Source organism: Cinclus cinclus, chromosome 3 (genome assembly GCF_963662255.1).
Source record: "Cinclus cinclus chromosome 3, bCinCin1.1, whole genome shotgun sequence".
Lineage (NCBI taxonomy): Eukaryota > Metazoa > Chordata > Aves > Passeriformes > Cinclidae > Cinclus > Cinclus cinclus.
The window spans coordinates 66,280,684-66,302,271 of NC_085048.1; the positions used below are offsets into that span (position 1 = coordinate 66,280,684).

At 36.9% G+C, this 21,588-nt stretch overlaps 1 protein-coding gene across 1 annotated transcript in view; it reads right to left on the minus strand.

Annotated features, from left to right (window-relative positions):
* Nucleotides 1–6,363: 6,363 nt before the first annotated feature.
* WDR64 (WD repeat domain 64) overlaps nucleotides 6,364–21,588 on the minus strand; it is a 51,129-nt gene continuing 35,904 nt past the window's right edge. The window contains exons 16-28 of the mRNA XM_062488940.1: nucleotides 20,583–20,713; nucleotides 19,227–19,304; nucleotides 17,451–17,541; nucleotides 16,002–16,044; nucleotides 14,621–14,751; nucleotides 13,102–13,207; nucleotides 11,414–11,475; nucleotides 10,896–11,005; nucleotides 9,940–10,125; nucleotides 8,170–8,269; nucleotides 7,521–7,595; nucleotides 7,313–7,346; nucleotides 6,364–6,531 (exon numbers count right to left, since the gene is read on the minus strand). Coding sequence (XP_062344924.1) covers nucleotides 6,443–6,531; nucleotides 7,313–7,346; nucleotides 7,521–7,595; nucleotides 8,170–8,269; nucleotides 9,940–10,125; nucleotides 10,896–11,005; nucleotides 11,414–11,475; nucleotides 13,102–13,207; nucleotides 14,621–14,751; nucleotides 16,002–16,044; nucleotides 17,451–17,541; nucleotides 19,227–19,304; nucleotides 20,583–20,713 — 1,236 coding nt within the window. The 3' untranslated portion in view covers nucleotides 6,364–6,442. The remainder of the gene's footprint in view (nucleotides 6,532–7,312; nucleotides 7,347–7,520; nucleotides 7,596–8,169; nucleotides 8,270–9,939; nucleotides 10,126–10,895; nucleotides 11,006–11,413; nucleotides 11,476–13,101; nucleotides 13,208–14,620; nucleotides 14,752–16,001; nucleotides 16,045–17,450; nucleotides 17,542–19,226; nucleotides 19,305–20,582; nucleotides 20,714–21,588) is intronic.

Sequence of the window (21,588 nt, forward strand, 5' to 3'; positions counted from 1 at the left end):
TAGGAGATTTGGTGTCTGGTTTACATTAATTTTTCCAAAATTTCAGTGAATTTCTTATTACTGATACTATATTGTTTTCGCTGATTAAGAAGTTGATCACTTTATCTCAAAAAGCTTGTTTGTAAGTTAGTTGGACTAACCAATTTCTCAGAAAAGAAATTTGATTTCTCTCTGATAAGTGGCAGTATTACATTCACTGCACCCTTTATCTCTCTTTTATTGAAAATTCTATTTATGTACTATATATTTTCACAGCTTATTTTTTAGCTTAGCTAAGAAGTCAGACTTTAATACCACAAGCAAATTCACAAACAGCTGTACACTGTTAGAAGATGACATCCTTAAACTGTATTTCGAAACAGATGAAATGTTTTTTAAAGCTCCTCATTTATCAGGAAAATATTATATGAACAGTGTTAGTAAAATTATTAAAAGCTTAGATTATCTAGTTAACATAGTTTTGATATGGTTAGCTGCTGATTATGTTAGTTTAGTAGCTATTCTGAACTTAAGTGTGGCTGTGGCATTATTTGTGGCAAGTTTTCTTTAATCTCTGGAAACGTAGTATCAGTATAGAGAACAAAAGCATGCTAAGCTCCAGTATCCCAGTGCATATTTTTCCCCTGTGATCTGTCGTTTTGAAATCATACATCCGGGTGCTGCTGAAGCCTGTTCCTTGTAGCTGCATGGCTCAGCCTGGCCCCTAGAGGCTTCTTGGGACAGAGCCTCAGCTGCAGCGGAGTGCAAAGGGCAGTTCAGTTTCGCTTTCGAAGAGGCAGGAAAAATTCTCTTTTAATTTGTAGGTGAATCTTCTAACTAGTCCCGCAGTCATTACTATCACTTTAAATTACTCTTGATTTGTTTTTGACCTCACAATAACACAGGTGCCTCCAGACTCTCCAAGTCCATCCAGAACTTTACCTGTGCCAAGGTAACCACAAACAGCTTGCCGTGCTGTGGGAAAGGAACAGCTGTGTCATCATATTTAAAAGAGAGCCTGAGACGAAGAAATCCGAATCCTTCTGGGGCAGATGAGCAGCCTCGGGGGGGGGTTGTTACTGTCGATTTATTTAGCTTGGTGCTGGAACCACCTGTACCTCAGGTAAGCTATTCCTGGACTTACACACTCTGTGTATGTGGTCTGTTTTTCCGAAAAAAGGGATTTTGAATAGTATTTCACAGTGTTCCTTTCCTCAGTGTTTCTGGTAGCACACAGTGAACTAGCAGGTGAACGTCTGTGTTTCAGGAAAGTCTACAGAAACATGAACCATAGCCTTGGATAAAATCTTGACTTAAGCCAGGAGCTCAACTAAAAGGACCTTTTAAATGAAAGCTTAAAATGCAACAAAAAGAAAATCTTTTGTCATGAACAGGAAACCTGTAGATAAGAGTCTCTGAGATCTGATTCCAGCTCACAGACTTTTATGGGACTTTCAGCCCAGAAAGAAGAGCAGAAGACAGAAGTTTATTTTTCAGGTACAGGCTCCTCAGAGTGCAGTGCAGTGGACAGAAGAGATTATGTCTAAAAATCCAGCAGCACTCCCTCACAGCAGGAAAAGAATATTTTGCTGCACTATTTGGGTGAAGTTGCCTTTTCCCTTTCTTAGAGTAGGCAGCTGATGGCAGGTGCTTATACAGTGCCTGCTGCCCTCTCACTATTACTGGCTGCTCTCATACATAGTCTCAGGCCAGAAATTTTGTCTGTTCTCTTATCCTCAGTATTTCTGCAGGTGCTGTAATAATAGGGGTGAGACCATATAACAGGGTGCACCGATTAATCTGCAAATGCATGTGTCTATATACTTCTCATCTGGCCTTACTGAGGAGGTATTTTTACTCCCGGAAGTGAAAAGTATCCTTTTTTATTCTGCTTTTCACTGACTTTACAGGTTCGTGTTACAGCCACCAGATACAGTTACACTCAAGATGCTGATCTTGCTAGAGATACCTTCAAACCAGAAAGACCTGTCAGCATCTTGTTAAATTCTAGTTTTCCGAAAAATGGCATAATTAGTGAGGGCTTTAAAATATCTTAGGTCACTTGAAGAGAATGGAGACTTGCAAACTAAAGAAAACAAAGTCACTACTTAAAGCACTCACTAGTACTTATCTATAAAAGGTCTTAAAGTAACTTAGTCTGGAGCATAGAGGTAGAGCTTGGTAGCACTCAATTTTTATCAGTCTCATTTTACACAAGCTTGGTCATGCAAGTGCTGGTCTGGACTGACATAGCCTCTGGTTTATATAAATACATTGATAATACAAAGATATTTCACACAGGTCAATCACATACAGATGGTTTATCAAATTTTGTTAGAATTTTCTTACATTTCAGAGATGAAAAGAGAGGCTTTGATGCAAAAAAATATTTCAGATATTTTGCTGGGATGATTCTCTGGAATCAGATAGGGTGGTCAAATAAAATATTGTTTGTGCTTTCTGGGGAAATGGGGGGAGCCCAGTAATCTACTATTTCCCTTGCATCCGTTACATCTAGCCATACTAAGTGCACTGTTCATTTCTGTTTCTCATATAAGTGTTCTTCTTTGTGCTACATGGAATAAAACTAAAATAGGTTAATCATTCACTACTTATGCCAGTAGCAGCTGAACACTCTTATGGGTTCCCAGCAGTAAGTAATCTACAGTCTGTTTTTTGCTTTTTTGTAGGTACTGATATATTCCATATTGCTGAGTCTTCCAGCAGCAAATGAAAAATATGTATTTATTCCTCCTTTCCATTTTACCTTTGCTTTTGAAAGTCACTGGCACCAAAGATGTTATATTTGGTCATAATAATTTCACAGAATATCAAGTGGGCAACATGAACCTCATTCTCTCTGTCCCACATGGTGGGTCAATGGAGCCTAAAGACATCCCTGATAGAGAGGCTGCTTGTTGGGATGAGAAGACATCCTCTTGTATTTTCTCTCATGACTGTCCTCCTGGAAGTATTCAAAATTTCAAGAAATGCAAAGTGTCTACCAACCAAGACAGGTATACTATAGAGGTGGCTCAGGCTCTTGCTGAAGAAATCAATAACATTACTGGTGGATTTTCCCCACATATCATCATAAACCACCTACAGAGGTTCAAGATGGATGCTAACAGGGAAAAGGAAGAAGCGTCCTTTGGAATTCCCCAAGCAGAACAGGCATGGGAGGACTATATGGGATTTTTGACCTCTGCAAAATCACAGATGCCACGGGGCCTAATTCTGGATATCCATGGACAAGCACATCCTGAAAGGTGGATAGAACTAGGTTACACACTTTCAAAAACTTCCCTTAACTCAGGTGTCTTTTCTGCATTGAATTCTTCAATTAGGCATCTGGCCAGTCAGCTGGTCAATGTGTCTTCTGAGACTTTGGTTGTAGGGAACAGAAGTTTGGGTAAATACATTGAGGAACAAAAGAAGAGTTATGCTTGTGTGCCTTCTCCATCCAATCCTAGCCCAAATAATGGAAACTATTATAGTGGTGGGTACATAACAAAGACTTTTGGTTCCTGTAGTTCTGGCACCGTTGATGCCATTCAGCTTGAACTGCCCCAGTGGGTGAGGGCAGCTGAAGAGCGTCACAGATTTTGTAAAGCACTAGCAAGGGCTGTAATGAAATTCTGGCAAATTAACTACTGCAGCCAGTACAAGCACGAACTTCTGCCATGCTGAAAGAGGGTGTCTTGTTATGGTACCTTTCCTAGTAAAGATCTGGAACAATCGAATAATTCATTCACTTGGAACATTTAATCCTGCAATATAATTATGGATAGTGGTAGAAAGAAATCACTGATTGTTAATGCAAAGGAATGCATCAACACACAGGAAATCCACAGTTAATATCAACAAATCCATTAACACACAGCTTTGTACTCGACCCAGCATTGAAAAGACTGCTGTAAGATGAGTGGGTGCAAGTATCATTTGCCTGTGCTTAACTTCTTTCCAGTCTTGTCCTCTGTTTTGAAGCACATAAACAACTAATCTTCTTCTAATAAATTCTGTTCAATGCCTTAGTGAATTATCTATTCAAAGAAATTAAATGTCTCTGCTTTTCTTTTGCCACTTGAGAAAGACAATTGGATAATATCATTGCATAAAATGTTTGGGGCAGAACCAGTTTCCATTTGGTGCTCATAAAGGGTTTGGCAGTAAGCAGTAATGCTGAGCAATGACATGCAGTCTGATCTACTTCAGTTTTTTGTCAATATAATGAATTAGGAAGAAAAGATCTGGTAGCACTTAGAGCACTGTACTTTTGTCACACTTTAAACAGTATAATAGTAAGGTAGTGACTGAGTGGAAGGCTAAGAAAGACAGCACACATGCATTTTTGACAGTTTTCCTTACAGTATGATTCCCTCCTGAGAGCTTGTCCATTGATTTCATTCACCATAGGATTAAACACTTGATTGTTACTGGGAATAGTACTACATTATGGATAGTTTCTGCACAGTGGAGAATACAGTGGCATGAACAGCCATAACTAAAGTCAACTAGAAAACACAGGCAAATAATAAAGAAAACCAAAGGGAGAAGGGAGCAGGACTGAAAATGGTACCTTTTGAAAATTAAGAACACATGAAATCCTAGCACTGCTAAAAATTTGGTAAAAAGAAAATACTGAGTAAATAGTCAGTTTTGAGGAAGTAAATAGTCATTCAATAAACTGAAGAAAAGTGGGACATCTGCATCTTGCAACAACAGTAAAATAATTTAAGCCTGACCATTAGTAGGGACAATGCCAAAGAGAAAATACTGTATTACATATGATAAAACATAACATAGAGGAGCATCAATAGGTAAGGATCTCTCTGAACCTAAACTGAGCATTTTAAATAATCTTTGAAGACTGAGCAATTTTCACGTAACTGAAAAGAGATTTTGTGTAGCTTTCAAAATAATACAGGACTCAGAATTGCAAGAATGTTACCTTTCATATGCTAACTGCTAAATCGTGAGCCAGATGAAGTGAACACAAGTAGTAAATGGCTGATCACACTTCATCTGGTGCCACTTGGTTTGTCAGACAAGTCTGATTTTAGTTTTGATCACAAGGTTAGCTAATGTGGTGGGCTGACCCTGGCAGACACCAAGTGCCTGCCCAGTTTCTTGATTACTTTCTTAGTTCTCCCAGTGGGATAGGGAAGAGATGTGGAAGAGCAAAAGTGAGAAAATTTTTGGGCCACAATGAAGACAGTTCAGTAACTGAAGCAAAGCTGCATGTGCAAGCAAGGCAAAACAAGGAATTCAAGCACTGCTTACCACCAACAGGCAGATGTTTGTTTAGCCACTTCATGGGAAACAGGGCCTCAGTGCACATAATGAATGGTTATTGGGAAGACAGACACTATTACCATGAACATCTTGGTTCCCTCCCCCATTCCATGAGGATGTTACATAGTATGGAAAATTTCTGGTCTATTCAGGTCTGCTGTCCTGGCTGTGCTCCTTCCCAGCTTACTCACTGGGTGTGGGGGGATAAAAAGCACCTTGTTGTTGTGCTGGCATTGCTCAGCAATAGCCAAAACACTGGTGTGCTATCAACACTGGTTTATTTACTAATCCAGGACACAGTACCATACAGGCTGCTCTGGACAAAATTGCATCAATCCCTGCCAGATCCAGTACAGCTGATCATAAGAATATACTCCACAAGATATTTTGCAGCTACTCTTAAATCCATCATAGCCTTTTAACAAATCAAGGGGACGTAAATAATTTCAAGTCATTGTATATTCAGTTTGTCAGAAGAATGTCTTTTCAAGAAGGCCAGTGATATAGAAAACTTGGTATTTTCCCCAAAATAATAGGTAATAATACCACTAGTTTTATGCATTATCCTAAGTACTCACTAAGGTCAGACACTTGGCACCATTTGTTATGTTTAGACACAGGATGAAAATACGTTCTGTGCTCTGTGTCATGTTGTGACATTGTCCTGGAATGCTGAAATGCAAGAAAAGATTGGCAGAATCATGATGGATGATTAATTGAACATGAGCTCAGCAGACACTTTTCTTGTTTAGAGGATGAACACACTCTTTGAAAGCGTAAGCAAAAAATGAACAGAAAAAAACAGCAGGGCATATTAACTCTTTGTTGACTTTGCGATTAATCTGGCAGGAAAAAAAGCAGTGTAATATTCAATATTCAGAAATTCAAACTCGACAAATTGAAGCAGAGACGAAATACGTGGTTTTGACATAGAGTAACTGTCAGAAAATATACATTAAATCAAATGGGCTTTTCAATATCTAGTTACAAACATACACTGGCTTTATTGGAATTTATTATTTGAAGGATTGGAATAGAAGCAAAGATTTGTTTTCTGTATGTTCCACTTAATGATGAAATAGATTTAAATGTAAAAAAGAAAAGAAAAACAGAGAAAAAATAGTGAAAGAAATCTGCTAATCCACTTTAATGAATATGGAAACTACATTTACTTGTCTTGACTCAAGTCTTCAATGGAATCTGGATCCTTTTCCTGTCCCTTGTGACTGGACTTCTCAGCTCTGATCCTTTGAAGACCTTTAAAAAGTTTCAAGAACTAATTAACATACCGAGGTGAATAGACCAGATTGATAGCATTTTGTAGCAGCACAGCCAAAAAATATGTTTTTGTGTACACAGATTACAGAAAATGTCTGATTTAATTTTGTTGTAAATCCATTGCAGTGCCATTGGCTTCCAAATAGTTGGTCCTAATTTCCCAAGGCACAGGAACCCCTGTATTTTATTTTCTTTTTCAGGAAGAAAACAAAACACACATTTCCAAAGTATATTAATGGTCAGAAAAATAGTATATGTAATGTAAATACGTAAAAAGTAGCATAGCCAACTATTTGAACACTGCGCTCCTGAGTTTTTTCTGACAAACCATAATGCTGCGTGTACAAAGATTAGGTCATATATACTGGAATGCAGAGCTGGAATGCAGAGTATCCTATTAATCACACCTAACCAACCATCTGGGATCCAACTCTTATCCCAAGTTAGTTCTCTAGGTACCCTCTACATAAAGGGATCAGCACCTTTGCTAGGGGTGCTTCTTTTCATCCTATGATATGTGGGATAGAGAAGCCTGTGGAATATTCAGATCTTGCTCCATAGAAGAAAAACCTAGGAAGCTTTGCTAGACAGCTTGCAATAGATCAGATCATTAATACCCATAAAATAGCACTACCTTACAATACTCAAAGCTTTGGGCAGATGGGAATCAATAGGTTTGGGGCTGGTTAAAAGAATCAAGTCTAAGCAAAACATTAATACATGAGGTTGAACAGGAGGAGTAAACATCTGCAGTACTCACTTTTTGGCATGCTCAGTTCACTAGTATTCTCAAGCTTCACCACAGTTGGAGTTGGAGAGGCAGTAATGCAAATCACGGTAGAAAATTAAATTGAGAAGCAGACAATAAACAGTGGAATGTCAGAGTATGTCACTGTAATAACGTACAAGTGCTAATGGCTTTTGATGTATGAACGCTACCACAAAGGGTAGAAAACACTTGTGCTTACCTCATATATAGGAAGAAACCCAAATACTGCACCAGCCTCTTTGCTTACAAACTCAAAAGTTTTCAAAGGTTGGAGCTGATCAAGGGAAGCAAAAGTCAGCGCATTAGTAGCTGACGACAAAAGGTAATGAAGACATTCTTACTACAGCTGCAAGACAAGTTTAAATTCCCATGACTTTTAAGGTTAAAGCCAGGTAAAGATGGAAGAGCTCCACTGATATTAAATTAGAGTAGTAGGAAGTATATGTAAGGAAATCTAACTCTCCTGGCTTCTGATTTCGTAGGAACCCTGAAAGAACTATTGTATGCAACCAGGGATTCACTGTTATTCTAGTATTTTCACACATCCCTCAAGTAAGCTTAAGATATTTAGGTTTCCTATTGAAGCAGAGGAAAATTCTAGGGTTTCTTTTACATGTTTAAACCAATGAATCAGTTTGTGCTACCTTCTAAACTGAAATCTGGAAATGTGAAAAATGAGAATGAAAACCACAGACATTTCTTAGATCCCTGTTTTGCATTTTTGTTCTGGCTTGTCCATTGAATGAGAAAGATATGTAGGGTTACTTATAGATAATTTTAAAATGAGAAATATAATTTTATTTCCTATACGTTGCACAGAACATAAATTTGTCATGTACAGAAGCTACCTTTTCAGGAGACAGAGCTTTAAAATACTTGAAGCCGTGAGCTGCTTCCCCATGTCCAGCCTTTTCTAAATCTGAAGGTGATCTGGTCAGTGACTTCCATCTGTATGTAAAAGACAGAAAAAATCTGAAGTTCTTATCAAAATGACGATTATAAACACAATGTTCTTATATGGCTCCAAAATGAAATTATTTTGAAGTATAAATGATTTCATATATCTTCAAAATGTTATTTATATTAGGACCTTCATAGGTGTCATGGAGTGCTTCACTTATATTTTATCAATCCATGTATGGCTGTCACCTGTAGAAGGCAGGAAATCTTAATATAAACACCGTTTACAAGAGTCATGTACTTACTTACTTACTGTCTGATAATGGCTTTTCAGCACTTCTTTAAGTTCTGACTAGAACACACACTGAATGTGACTTCATAACAGAGGTGTCCTCTGCTCATATATGTGGTTTCCCAATTTAGCCATGAGAAGAAATTATCTAGAGTGCAGATTAACAGTTGCCTTTATAATCAGAAAAATAAGTCAGGTCACACAAGCTAAGGCACTACAGGGAGAAAACTGAGACCATTCTTCAACATGGTTCTATGTACCTGCTGGCATTTTTCAGTAGATCTCCTGAGATGCTTGTTTAAACTGTTAGCATCTATGCTGCCGAGATGGGTTTGTGCCTTTTCAAGCATGTGCACATTTGGGGAATATTTTCCAGTTTTCTCCTGGAGAAGCTGGCTGGTCATGGCTTGGCTGGGTGCAGTGTTTGCTGGGTAAAATATGACTGGATGGCCAGGCTCAGAGAGTGGTCATGAATGGAGTTAAATCCAGCTGGCACCCAGTCACAAGTGGTGTTCTCCAGGGCTTACTGATGGGCCAGTACTGTTTAATATCTTTACTGATGATCTGGAAGTGGAGATCAAGTGCACCCTCAGTAAGTTTGCAGAACACAGCAAGTTGGATGGGAATGCTGATCTGCTGGACAGTGGGAAACCTCTGCAGAGAGACCTGGATAGGCTGGACTGATGGGCTAAGGCCAATGGTATGAAATTCAACAAGGCCAGGTGCCAGGTCCTGCCCTTGGGTCACAACAACCCCTGATAGTGCTACAGGCTGGGGGCAGGACTAGAAATATGTACTTAAACTAAAGAGTCAAGGCTCTCTGACTTGACTTGTAACTAAACTACATCCCTTAAAAACTCTACCTAGAAGAACAGTTCAACACTGCAATTAAAAACACATTTATGCCAGTTTCAGAATGCCATGATCTGTGAATCTGCTACCCATGTATGTGAATGTTTCCATAACATCCCAGAAAATTTAAGATGACCATTTCCTAAACTGAAAGATTTAAATTTGGTTTATTCTCCTCGAAGAATTTGTGTTTTGCTTGAATCTATTCACATTAAGCTTTTTCAGTAAATTTTTGGAGGTCCAGAAATATAGCAACTTTAGGAATTTGAAAGGTAACAGGTTGCTAACCTGAACAGCATATATACCACCTCCAATTAGGCTAAAAGCTGAGACAAGTATCTAGTCATCACTGTTACTGAGTTCAAACCTTGAGCGTCACCTAATCCTGAATGTCGCCAAGTCATAAAAATGAAAAGATTCATCCATACTGTGTTAAAAACCATATTTAGAAAGATTTTTCTGAATAACACAGTAATTCTAATATTTTTCTGGCCATCAGATGAAAGGTGTTTCTAAGGCATATTTTTAAAACTGATGCCCCATCATACATGTATGTAAATGTATGAGATCTTACTTGTCTTTGTCCAGCATGAGAGGATATTTAACCTTCTTTTTTTCCATATGTTTGCTCTCCTCTTTAATTATAGAAGGAAAATCAGTAACATCAGAAGGCAAAAACAACCGACTGGTGTCTGATAATTCAAACTTCCTGGCTTGTCCAAAGTAACCAAAATAGTATCCAGTCATGGCATGCCAAAGCCTACAGACATAGCAGAAGCAGTGCCAAAGGACAGAAAAGAAAAAATTATATTTTTAGAAGTGGAGCAGAAATGAGACAATACCTGTGTACATTTTCAAATTCTGCAGCACTGTTCTAGAGTTCAGTGTGCTAGCCATAAAAAATATCAATGAGATTATTTTTATAATTTAAATAACTTGAGAGTGAAAAAAAATCAGAAGGTTGTTGTAAAAAACAGAAAGAAAACCAGTTCATGCTTGTATTTATGAAAATGAAGAGTAAATGTACCAAAATCCTGAAATGTTCCTGTAGCAAAGTGCTGCCATCAGAGCAGGATCTACACAAAACTTCTTTATTTATACTCCCAGAAAACCCCTTCAAATGTACTTGTTAGTCAAGAAGGAGCTGTAGCTGTCTATGAAGTATCTTCAAGCTTCTATGGTCTAATTGCATACACATTGATTAGATGCCATGCTTAGGATGCATGTCAATTTAACAACTATTCAAAGCAAAAATAGGATTAGAACAGGAGGTAATTTTTAAAATTATGCAGCCATTACCTATGTGTTCAAAGTAAAGCAAGGGCTGAAAGAAAATGACAGTCTGCAAAAGATCTGAATTCCAGAGAAGTGTTACATTAAAGCCAACTCTTTTGGGTGCAGAACAGAAAATGCACCCAGAGTTTTGCTTTATTTAAGTTCTAGCCTATATACAAGTGCAGCAAGAAAAGGAACTTTGAAGATAGTTCAACTGATTTGCCATAGCAGTAAGAAGTGCAAGTAATTTTATACCTGACTGAACCATCAATGGATGCTGTCACTACCACATTTTTCTCCTCTTCTATAAATAATTCAACCACTTCAGTAGCATGTGCCCTCCAGCAGAGCTCCTCCTTTATCTCCTGAGAGGAAAAAAGCAACATAACCACATTTGAGGCAGTTCTGTACCCCACCATGGTTGCTAGATTAGTGGATTTATTAGCATGTCTTTCTGAAAATTAGAAGAGGTGAAAAAATAATCACTCCATGAAACAGTCTGCAAATGGCATATGGTAGAAACATCACCCAGGGGACATGGATAAATTTATTCTTAATATACCTTCTTTGAACACAAATAATGCTAACAGCATTCTACTTACATTTTTCATTTTTTTTCTTTTTTTTTTAAATAGCATCAAGTTACTATTTCAAGCAAAAAACATGATCTTTATATACAGAAAACATTTTTATCTCTGTAGAGCTCTGCATTTTTTTTCTATTTGTCCAGGTATACTGTTCAAGTTAAGATGATCTGAAAGAGAATTCCTTACATTTTTTTCATTTTGTGGATCTTCTAAGAATGAGGCCATGTTCCAGCGAATAATATACCCATCTGTTTAAGAAAGTTAGAAGCAAAACATCAGTAAGTTTATTTAGTGCTACACCTTCACTTGTTGCTGCCATTTACTCTCAGTAGACACTGGGCAGAAGGAAGCAGAGAACACAGGTCAGTTAGTTTGCAGTGAATATAATGATCTTATTGTCAAGCTCAGAGAACAAATAATGAACTGTTCATTAATATGCAAAGAAACACATATGCTAGTTGTGAACAATGTGTTCACAAATGGAGAGATTTGAAATGGAAGTAAGGTAAAGCTTTTTCTTTAAATTATGAGAGTGAAAAACAAGTCATCTTGTCAAGACAGTTGTCTATTGCCCAGCCGAGGAATGAAAGCTTCCTGGGGATTACATTGGTTTTCAATCCTGGTAAAATGGACAAAGTTTAATTGTGTACATAATGAACGCCTAATGTTTTACAACCTTTTAGTGCACACATGTAAAACTAGAATCAAAGAACCACTTTCCTTACCACCCACACCTGTGCTATTTCCTGCCTAAGCTCCCTCTTTTCTGACAAAGTTGTCTCTTTTCATTTCCAGTACAAGACAGAGGAATATTTTGTGTAATTCCATCTTTCAAAACCAGTCACATCTGATTTCTAGGACTGTACATTTGCAAGCAAGGGAGGAGGCATGCAGAGAAACTGACCTTATCATAACAATGAAAAATCTGTAGTGGGGAAAGGAAATTGGTAGCTGCACTGCAGATAAAAGAGAAGCATGTGGAAAGCATGAAAAGCAAATACACACACAAAGCAAATACAAACACAAAAAGGCAAAGGGAGAGTATCAAATGAATAGGTAGTAGGGTGGCTACATTTCCACAATTAATTGAAATCCTGTTCAGTGCATGTTGCCTTTCTGAACCCATTTACTCATCTGAATCAGAGAGGAGTGGAAACTCCTTATCATTTTCAGTATAAAAGTCAAATTATTGCTCAATTTTAAAACAAAACGGGAAAAATTCCTTGCTCCATCCAATATCTGACTACATAAGAGCAGGAAGCTGGCAGTACATATTTTAAAAGAAAAGTGACACATTATGGCAGACACAGAAATGGAAAATTTCCAGGGTGATTCCAAAGGTTTGAAGAAGAATCAGACAGCAAATAAACTGTTGAAAATTCTGCCAAAGGAAAGCCAGACGTCATGTGAAATTAAAAGTCTAGTAATGAGCTGCTAGCATAGAAAAGTGCTTTTCCTTCATAGCTGTGCCATTACTGTGCACTCCATATCAGTGTTTGTATCACAGCTCTTGGTGTGGCCCAAGTTGCAACTTTTTATTTAGTATTATTACCAAGGAACTGAAATTTTGGCTTGTTCTTAGCAATAATCTTTGCCCTTGGGACCAATATAATAATTTAGATGGAAAGTATATTCAGGGCATGTGAGTGAAGGAAATTTTAATGTCTTTTATGGAAACAATTCTACTGATAACACTGTAACACTAAGCTTTAATCTACCATCCTTTAATAAAACACCTTTTATTTAATTACAGCTTTGACAGAAAAACCTGGCAGCACTTGGATCATCATTTCCACATTTCTGGCACATTTACAGCATGATATTTTCTTGTCCTACTGACTGTTCTGAACAGAATGACTAACATGTTTACTCACTTTTACTGCCTGCCAAAAGAATTTTAGTGAAGATGTCTGTACACAGTGCTGTCAGAGGACCTGACGGATGTTCTGAAAATGGTAGAAGTTCTTTCATCAAGTTTCCCTAAAACAAACAAGCAAACAAACAAACAAACTCCATATATTTATCTTATAGTATCTACATTAAAAATATAAACTAATCTGAATTCAAGTTCCATTGATTTTATCTATTCAACATTACTGAGCTCATATCTATTCAGAAAGCTTCTAAGAAGGTAAATTCCTAAGTCTACCAAATGACAAGCAAAGCTGTGGTGTATTCTTCTGAATTGCTGTCTCTTGTATGTTGAAAGGACAAGCTGTTTAATTCTTCAGGCAAGTCAGTCTAGGTGTTCCTACCCCAACTTCATCATTTACCCCTCATCTGCTATGGAACAACATCAGTATGCCCCACATTTGCTATTGAAATGTTGTTTTTTGCTGCAAATGGGCCCATAATGTCTCCTTCACCAACTTGTTCTATTTTTCAAGTTAGCACCAGCAGACTTTCTCCACTATTGCCTCTTCAGGATTGGGAGGATGTAAGGGAGAATGCCTTGCTGATAAGGAGATTCTTATTTTGTCATCCATGTAAATGATGACAACAATCATTCCAGTGATGACACCACTGGCATATATGAACGTGGAGATTCCTATAGGAATCTAAGCACACTAATATATCAACTGTGAAGAAAACAAAATCCAACAAAGCTCATACCTACTATACTTGGACACATTTACCGTAATTTTATATTTTTGCATAAAACATCTGCAAAGTTACCTCACCATCTTTCTGAAAAAATTCCTCCCATGACTTGCTTTAGCTGAGATTCCTGTTAAAGCCTGACATGGCTGACTTCTTATGTCACTGTCTGCCACAATGACCTATATAATCAATCAATCAATCAATCAATCAGTCAATCAGCCATATCATGGTACTTTCCCTTCTTGATGTAATCACTTTTTGAATCTTACTTAGTGTAACATGATGTCTGGAAGTCTTAGAGATCTGAGCTGATATGACAAATAAGCCTTTGTCATTTGGTTGCATGACTGGCTTTTCAAGCCCATAACAGCTGTAGATGTTATGTGTTAGAACATATTTACTACTGGTTTGTTACCCTACTAGTGCTAGCTGGCTTGTACAATTTTCCAGACATATTTATCCTCTTCTGAGACTAGGACACTCTGCCTTGCCTACCGTCCTTTCTTAGAAGGTGAATGTGGATGAAAAATCAAATTCTAGACTTTCACATAATTGTACAGTCAGTTTGTCATTATTACTTCAAATCATGTTTCCTTGTTTTCCGTTTGCCATTAAGCCCTGCTGCAGTTACTAAAGCAGAACTAATTTGTGTCCATGAAAAATATTGATAACCATAAGATGCAATAAATATCTGCAATTGCTACTGCAATTGCTAGAGTGCAATTTTCCAAAGATTAGTGCAATTATCTTCTCAATGTTCCAGTCCCTTCCCAAAGACATTCAGCTGGCTACCTGAATACTCCATAGGCGGATACAGCTGCTTTCATGAGCAGAAGCCAGTATAGGTGATTGTCCTGCTTTAGCCTTCAATAACTGTACACTCGTCTCTGGATTTTGGGAGTTCTTACGGCTAGTTGTTTCTTCTGCTTTGGAACACAAATGATCATATATTTTCTCAAAAGGTTTTAGTATTGCTTTTCAATGCACGGAAATTACATAACACTAGAAGAAGAATTACATTTGAAAATAAAGTCCATCATCAAGATGGCATTACTTTAAAAACATTAGAGGTATTGATAAAGACAATTGAAAAGAAATGGGAACAATCTTCATTATCTTATCTAAACCAGCCAGAACTATTGCTCAGTGATGTAGGGGAACCTTATTTAGAAGAGAGACATAGATTTTACAGGAACCGCAAGCACAGTTAAGAGTGGAGGAGGAGTGCAGGATAGTGGTCATCAGGACAGCTACCAAGCAGATCTCTGCATGAGACTTCTAGAGACAGCAATGAATTCAGCGATGAAATTTAATAACTACATGACACTTAACAATTCTGGAATCATATATTTCTATATTTATTTCTCCAATTGAAAACTTTTGCTAAATGCAAGGGGGTGGTCACAGAGACCCTTTGTGAGTTTCTGCTGTGACTTTTCCAGAGCTGGAGATGCTAGCAGGATCTTCATAGACATTCAGTGGATGCAAGACCTAACGTGAGTGTCTGTTTCATTAGGCAACTACAAGGCTTAGGAATATTCTGGTTTTAGGGAGTGCTTTCTTTCCGAAATAAATTAATCTTAAATCCATATTGCAGATGATCAGATTTCTTATTATTGGGGAATTCTGCTTTCCATGAGAGGATTTCCCAGGGATTCAGAAGAATTTAGAGGATTTACTTCTTGCAAATTCACCAACTCATTTGCACAGCTTTAACTTTTAAGCACTATGCTCTCTCTTGTGATTTTTTTCAAGGACAGATACCATAATGAAGAATTTTCTTTCTAAAATTTCACCTAGTCTGAAGCTTTTGTGAGGCCATTTACTGATGCTTGACTCAAGTTGTCTCTTGCTATGCTATTTCAAGAATTCATTGCTTGAATATTTATGTAGAAGATAAGTGTGTGTAGTTGACCTTCTTAAACTCTGAAAGTGCTATCATGTCTACTAGGAGAAAAAAAGCAATTAAGGTCTTGCATATCCTGCATCCTGGCCTGACTTTTGGGAAATAACTGCAAATAAGGAGGAAGCAGAAGATGATGAGATCTGTCATCCACATACCAAAGATATCCCAATTATTCTAAACACAGTTTGCTGGACAAACTCAGTTTCTACAATAATCTAGGCAGAACTCTGGATCTACATCAAAAATAATGAAAAACTCTTTCCATACCTGTTTTTATTTCAGTATTACTTTCATCACTTTTTGCATTTTCCTAAAAGAAAGGAATAAAAGGTAAGAGAATTAGGTAGTGGAATTTAGGTGCAACTACAGAACAGTTCACTATTTGGAATTATTTTAAGAACTTATTTTTTTAGTTGGATTATTAAAATATTCCTCAAATTTCCACTGAGTATAAACAAGAAACACTTTATTTGAAGAGACTCAACAGATTACCAAATCACAAACAAAATTAATGGGAATTAAGGAGCATGTTTAACATAAGTTTGGCTGAATAGCCTTAATTTCTTAAGACAAGCAAAGTCAATCACTTACAATCATGTGAATGTAACCTGGATCTCTCTGAGAGTGTAATTCAGAACATACATATAGTCTTGTTACTGCTTTGAGCAAAAATTCACAAAGTGTATAAATACATTTATACATATATAAACATTTACTCATGGCTGCATTTTCAGTAAGAGAATTTTCACAAATCCTCATTTGTACCTTGCCTCACAGGCTTCTGAGGATCCCCAAGGCTGACAGTAATCAGTATACTGACCTCAGAAATTGCCAAGTCAAATAAGGCAGGGAAAACTCTGGGGCCACAAGTGTTTGAGGTATCTCAGAAGAAGGTAAGTCACTTAAATCTCATCCTACACATTTATATGTAAGGCTTGATGTACGGGACTTTCAGGGATCTTTTTAAAGGCAGCAAATCATTTTCCATTTGTCATTCTAATGAGAACACAGCAGAGTGTATTGGATACTTCAGTTTGCAGATGGCAATTAAGCCCATGTTTGCTTGGGAATCTATCCAAGTGCCATGTTCTGCTGAAACAACATGCTGGTAAGAATCTGAGAGGTGGCAGGATTTTCCTCTTTTAGCCTAATTACTTTTCATTGCTCTGCAAGTATGGCCTGTCCTTCTGGCATAGAAGGGCAAAAAGTGTCACAAAACCCATAATGCTATCCTTAGCAAAAATATACTGATTGTGACACCGGTACAATGATGGTAAAAACAAACAAACAAATAATGAAATACAAACAAACAAAAAAAACCCCTTTAATTTGAAAGAATGTATCCAAGCAAATGTGGCTGCAATGTAGAAATGGTTCTCTTTTTATTCAAGGACTTAATGATTTGTCTATTTTACCTTCCCCCTTGAATCCTTGTATACCCCTATTTGAAACTCAGAATTACTAGTGATAAGTATATGCCAAACACTTTGACAGTCAACTATTCCATGTGTCACAGAGCCAGCTGACTAACAAAGGATTCTTAGTACACCACCACAGTCAGTTTAACAAAGCTAAACAAAGTTAGTTTCTTCATAATTCTTGATATTTAGTTTTGCGGATGCATAAGGAGAGATTTTAGTAAGTTACAGTACTTTAAAACCAAAAAGAAAACATAAATTTGTTTTGAATGTTACCAAATCCATCAAACCACCATACCTCCTCATGTAGGTCTAAAGAACTTCCCTGCTCTGGAATGGGACTGGCATCACTCCTCACAGAAGGAATATGGGACACAGAACTTCTTTTCCTGTGTGAAAGAAATTACTGAAGATCACTGACACTCTTGAAGATACTATTTGATATCTGGAAATCAACATCACCCTGCATTAAAAAGCATAACAAAATAGTATTTGAACTGATTAGACTGATTAAACCATGGGTTATTAATTTTGTATATTTTTTTAAGTAACCAGGCAATATTTGCATATTAAACAGCCAACCTCTCCTGGAAGGAGTTTCGAACTAATGAAATCCATAGTAAATGAAAATTAACATTGGTAGTCATCCTTAAGGCATGAAAGGGAAAAATTAACTGCATGCCAATGGCTTGTTCCCTTTCATTTTACACAGTACTTCCTCTGCAAATAGTTTTCAATTAATTACTGAAACTCATTTTCTAATTTGTTATGAAAACTCTCAATAATGAGGTTTTGTGGAAGAAAATCAGGAAAAAAATGGATGTGATCTTAAACGGTTTTGCTTCTGAGCCAAGTTCTGATTGTGTTAATAAGTAGTTCTTGCCACACAGCACACTAATGTCACAGCTGCTCTGTTTTTGGCAAGAGTACCTGAATAACTGGGATAGTTAGAAAGTATGCAGCTGGGGTACTCCACTTAAATTTTGTCAGGTGGCCATAAATTTGCAATTTTCCATGTTTGATTTTACAGATTTGCTATCATGCTTGAACATGTTTATGTGTGTGTGTATGATCACACTCAAATTTAACTAGGCATCTTCTCAGTAAATACAAAACATCCTAAGACTGTATGATTTTCCAAGTCCTTGTAGGATCCTCCTACAAGTTTAAGAATAGTAAATGCTTATCTTAATTTATAAAAAAAAATCTATTAATGAATTTTAATCACTGAATTTTTATTTAACTAGGATTTCTTAAACTAATAATTAAGTTATAATGTCAAAAAAGAGAATTTATGTTCAATTAAGTAGCCCTGATATCAAGGAGAATAAGCTACTTGGAGATTTTAAAGCAACATAAGACCATAAACCAGCTTAGTGGTTCACAGGAGCAAAAAAGCTGTCTAATTATGAAAAGCTTAAAGCTGTGTAAGTATTTAATCCATACTGAATCTTTTTGGCTATCATTGCCTTTGCATATCATTGGAAGACAAATGTTTCAGAAGTGATGTACAGGTGCAATGCCTTTCTTTCAAAATGAGCATATTTGGCTAAAATTCTCTTTTTCATCAAACACTGCCAACCTATGGAAGCTTCTAGCTTGTTTTAAGAGGAATCTTGTGGCTATTTGTGGCACACTTCAATGTGCTTGCCTCTTTGCTGAGAGTATATAAAAGCAGGAGGATTATAGCAGGTTTAAAATAAAGAAAAAGCCTGCTGCCACACAATTATCTCACAGAGATAACAGAAATTATGGTACACTGGAAAACTGATACCAGACAAAATCTACCTCTGTTGAATTCATATTCATAACTTATGAGATAGTTTAGAGGAAAAAAAAGAGAGCTGAGCAGAAAAATAGCATATGGTTTGACAAACATTATGAAAGTTTAAGAATGGGTAAGCTAATTAACTGTATGGACTTGTATTGACTAAATACAAATAAAATCTCAGTTTTATGAGATTTTATCTCATATTCTCAAATTCATTGAGAAACATCACATCATGTGCAACATTACTACAACAAAATTCCAAGGGACTTTGCCTGTGTCCAAGAAAGATAAATGCACAGTTACCTGGGAGAGGAAACACTATGTGTAAGGAAAAATATGGCATTGACTCCAGAGCCCTGGTTGTCTTCAGTAGTTTTACGCCTGAAAACAAAGATATTTGTACAGCACATGTCAGATAGGTTGTGTATTGTTCCAGAAAATGTTTCATATTTAACTTGTAATTAAAAAAATTAAACTTTTAGTTTCCCAGAATGCATGCCAACTAAAGTTTTAGACAGTTTTTCAGGATCAGTTATGATGGTTTAATGTCAGTGGAGAGCACATACAGAATGTCCCTGTGCCAGGAAAAACAGGTACCTGATGGAATGATGAAAATTTCATTCAGCCAAATATTTCTTGAGGATTATTATTTAAAAAGAAAATGAAGCAACTTTACTGGCTAAGTTAATGTTAGAAATGTACCTTTTTCCTGTCACTCTAACAGTGATGTGAACCTCAGATAAAGTACTCTACTTACAAAGCATTAACTTTCCTATCTTCCATGCATCAATATGAATTGGCTGCCTCATATATGGGGAAGTGAATATAAAGAGAGAGCAACTGTCTGAACTGCAGTAAAATTTTGATTATTTTCCACAGTACAGAAAACTCATCTCACTTTCTCACAAACTTGCAAATTTTACACATGAAGGATGAAGTGAAACTCTTGGGTAGAATGGCTAAATACTGACTTTGTATGGTCCTAAAAGACATGTATTCCTTCACCAACACAGGAATACTGCCATGCTGCTCCACTCAGTGTAACCGGACTTACTGACATTGTTCAGTTTACTGATGTAGCTGCTTAGTGGGCATATGAATATCTGGAACCATTCTATGCTCACTCTTTGTCACTTTCTCTGAAAGACCTTTACTCTCAAACCTCCAAAATCACTTCAGGTTTCTCCTCATTGAATGTGACTTCTAGTCTTCTATGTATGGACAGTGATCGAGATATGATGATGTAGAACATCTGCCATTATCATCTGAAGTACCATTACTTCCAAATGTCCTCCCAAACACAAAACTTCCAAAATAAGAATGTTTCTACAGCTCAGTAGCAGCCTCTAGCCTATGACTAGAGTGATTTATATACTGAGAATTTCCTTCAGTGGCAGTGCTGAGTGATGTTAAAACATTATTTTTAATTACATCATCCCTTCCCCAAATGACTCTCCTGATCACTTCTCCTACCTTCAATGTCAGGAATATCTGGCAAAGTAATTTGAAGTGGGAGGGAGGAGGGCCCACATAAATTGCTACTTTAATTCCTGCTTGTAAATCACCCTTTATATTTGGGCATATTGGAATTTCCAGTATGCCATTCGAAAAGTTTGTATGACACATTAGAGATCAAAAGGCATGAACGTTAATACTTACAGGCATTTCACAGAGGCAGATTCAAAATCCCATAAATTTATTTCACCATTTGCACTTCCTGTTGCTATCAATCTGCATCCTTCTACTTTTAAAACATCAAAACACTTAATACCCACAGAAGATAAAAAAGTCTACAAAGAAGATTAAAAGAAAAAATTGAGTAGGAGTAAGAGTAGGACATTACAGACAGTTGAATATTTTAACTGTTAATCTAAAAAAATGCCTAAAGGGACAGTGTCTGCAACAGCTGCATGTGGGATGCTATTTTAATACTATTGTATTTGTTCTACATAGAAGCACCAGAAGAAGCCAGGAGTGAAAGTATTGGGAGACTCCCAGCTGCAGAGGACAGGGGCTTCCAACCTGACCTGCTTTATACAGCACAGTTGTAATCTGAGCATGTGAAAACAGGTGTAAGGGACTGAAGATTAATCAAAAAGTAGGTATCTGTGGAGATATTCTAATCAAGTTAGAGGAAGAAGTTACTGAGCAGAGATATAATGACCTTTCCATAAACATTGTCCACATCTGTTACAAAGTTAGTGAAATTTTACAAGACAGGACTTAAGTCTTGTGGACTATTTAAGTTAAATCAAAACATAAATTGAAACATAAATTTGACATTTTATGTAACCAAAGCAGTAAGAAGAGGAAACGGAATCACTCTGATACTCAGCTTTATCTTTATGTGCCACTATTACTAAAGGAATTAGCTATAGGAAGAGGGACATCTCATTTCTAGAGGTGCTTATGTGAGAACCTCAACTTACTATATTGTGCAGGAATGTGCAGTGCATGTTTAGAGCAACTCTAACTCCTTAATTATGGTGATTAACCATGCAATGGACTTCTAGGAAGACAGAGCCCTTAGTTACTTTCTTACATGACTTATTCTGTGTATTTATTTCAGTGCACTGAAAAGTTTGGAATCACAGAATCATAGAACGTATAAGGTTGTAAGGGACCACAGTGGAAAATGATTATTTGGTTCTCGCCCTGTTGCTAA